Genomic DNA, 235 nt, shown 5'->3' with positions numbered 1-235 from the left:
GAGGACGCCGGGCGGGCCGGTCAGGCCGGGGCCCCCCGCCGTGGCGCCCGACAGGGCCGAGACAGACGTCCTGCAATAGTCCAGAATGGCGGCATTCCCCCGCACCGCCGCTTCGCTGATGAACTGCGGCCCCTCGCGCTTGGCCACCACCGCGGCCATGGCTGCCAGCCGGGCTCGGGGACCTCCTCTCTCCCAACGACACTGCGGTAAAGGAGACAACACACTGTACGGGCCG

At 71.5% G+C, this 235-nt stretch overlaps 1 protein-coding gene across 1 annotated transcript in view; it reads right to left on the bottom strand.

Moving 5' to 3' along the window:
• EMC6 (ER membrane protein complex subunit 6) overlaps positions 1 to 159 on the bottom strand; it is a 647-nt gene extending 488 nt beyond the window's left edge. Inside the window, exon 1 of the mRNA XM_010288456.1 lies at positions 17 to 159. Within this exon, the coding sequence (XP_010286758.1) occupies positions 17 to 159 (143 nt within the window). The remainder of the gene's footprint in view (positions 1 to 16) is intronic.
• Positions 160 to 235: the final 76 nt, after the last annotated feature.

The sequence above is a fragment of the Phaethon lepturus genome, unplaced genomic scaffold (genome assembly GCF_000687285.1).
Source record: "Phaethon lepturus isolate BGI_N335 unplaced genomic scaffold, ASM68728v1 scaffold2406, whole genome shotgun sequence".
NCBI classification, from domain to species: domain Eukaryota; kingdom Metazoa; phylum Chordata; class Aves; order Phaethontiformes; family Phaethontidae; genus Phaethon; species Phaethon lepturus.
The sequence above is the reverse complement of the archived record's forward strand: the minus strand, read 5'-3'. Positions and strand labels throughout refer to the sequence as shown.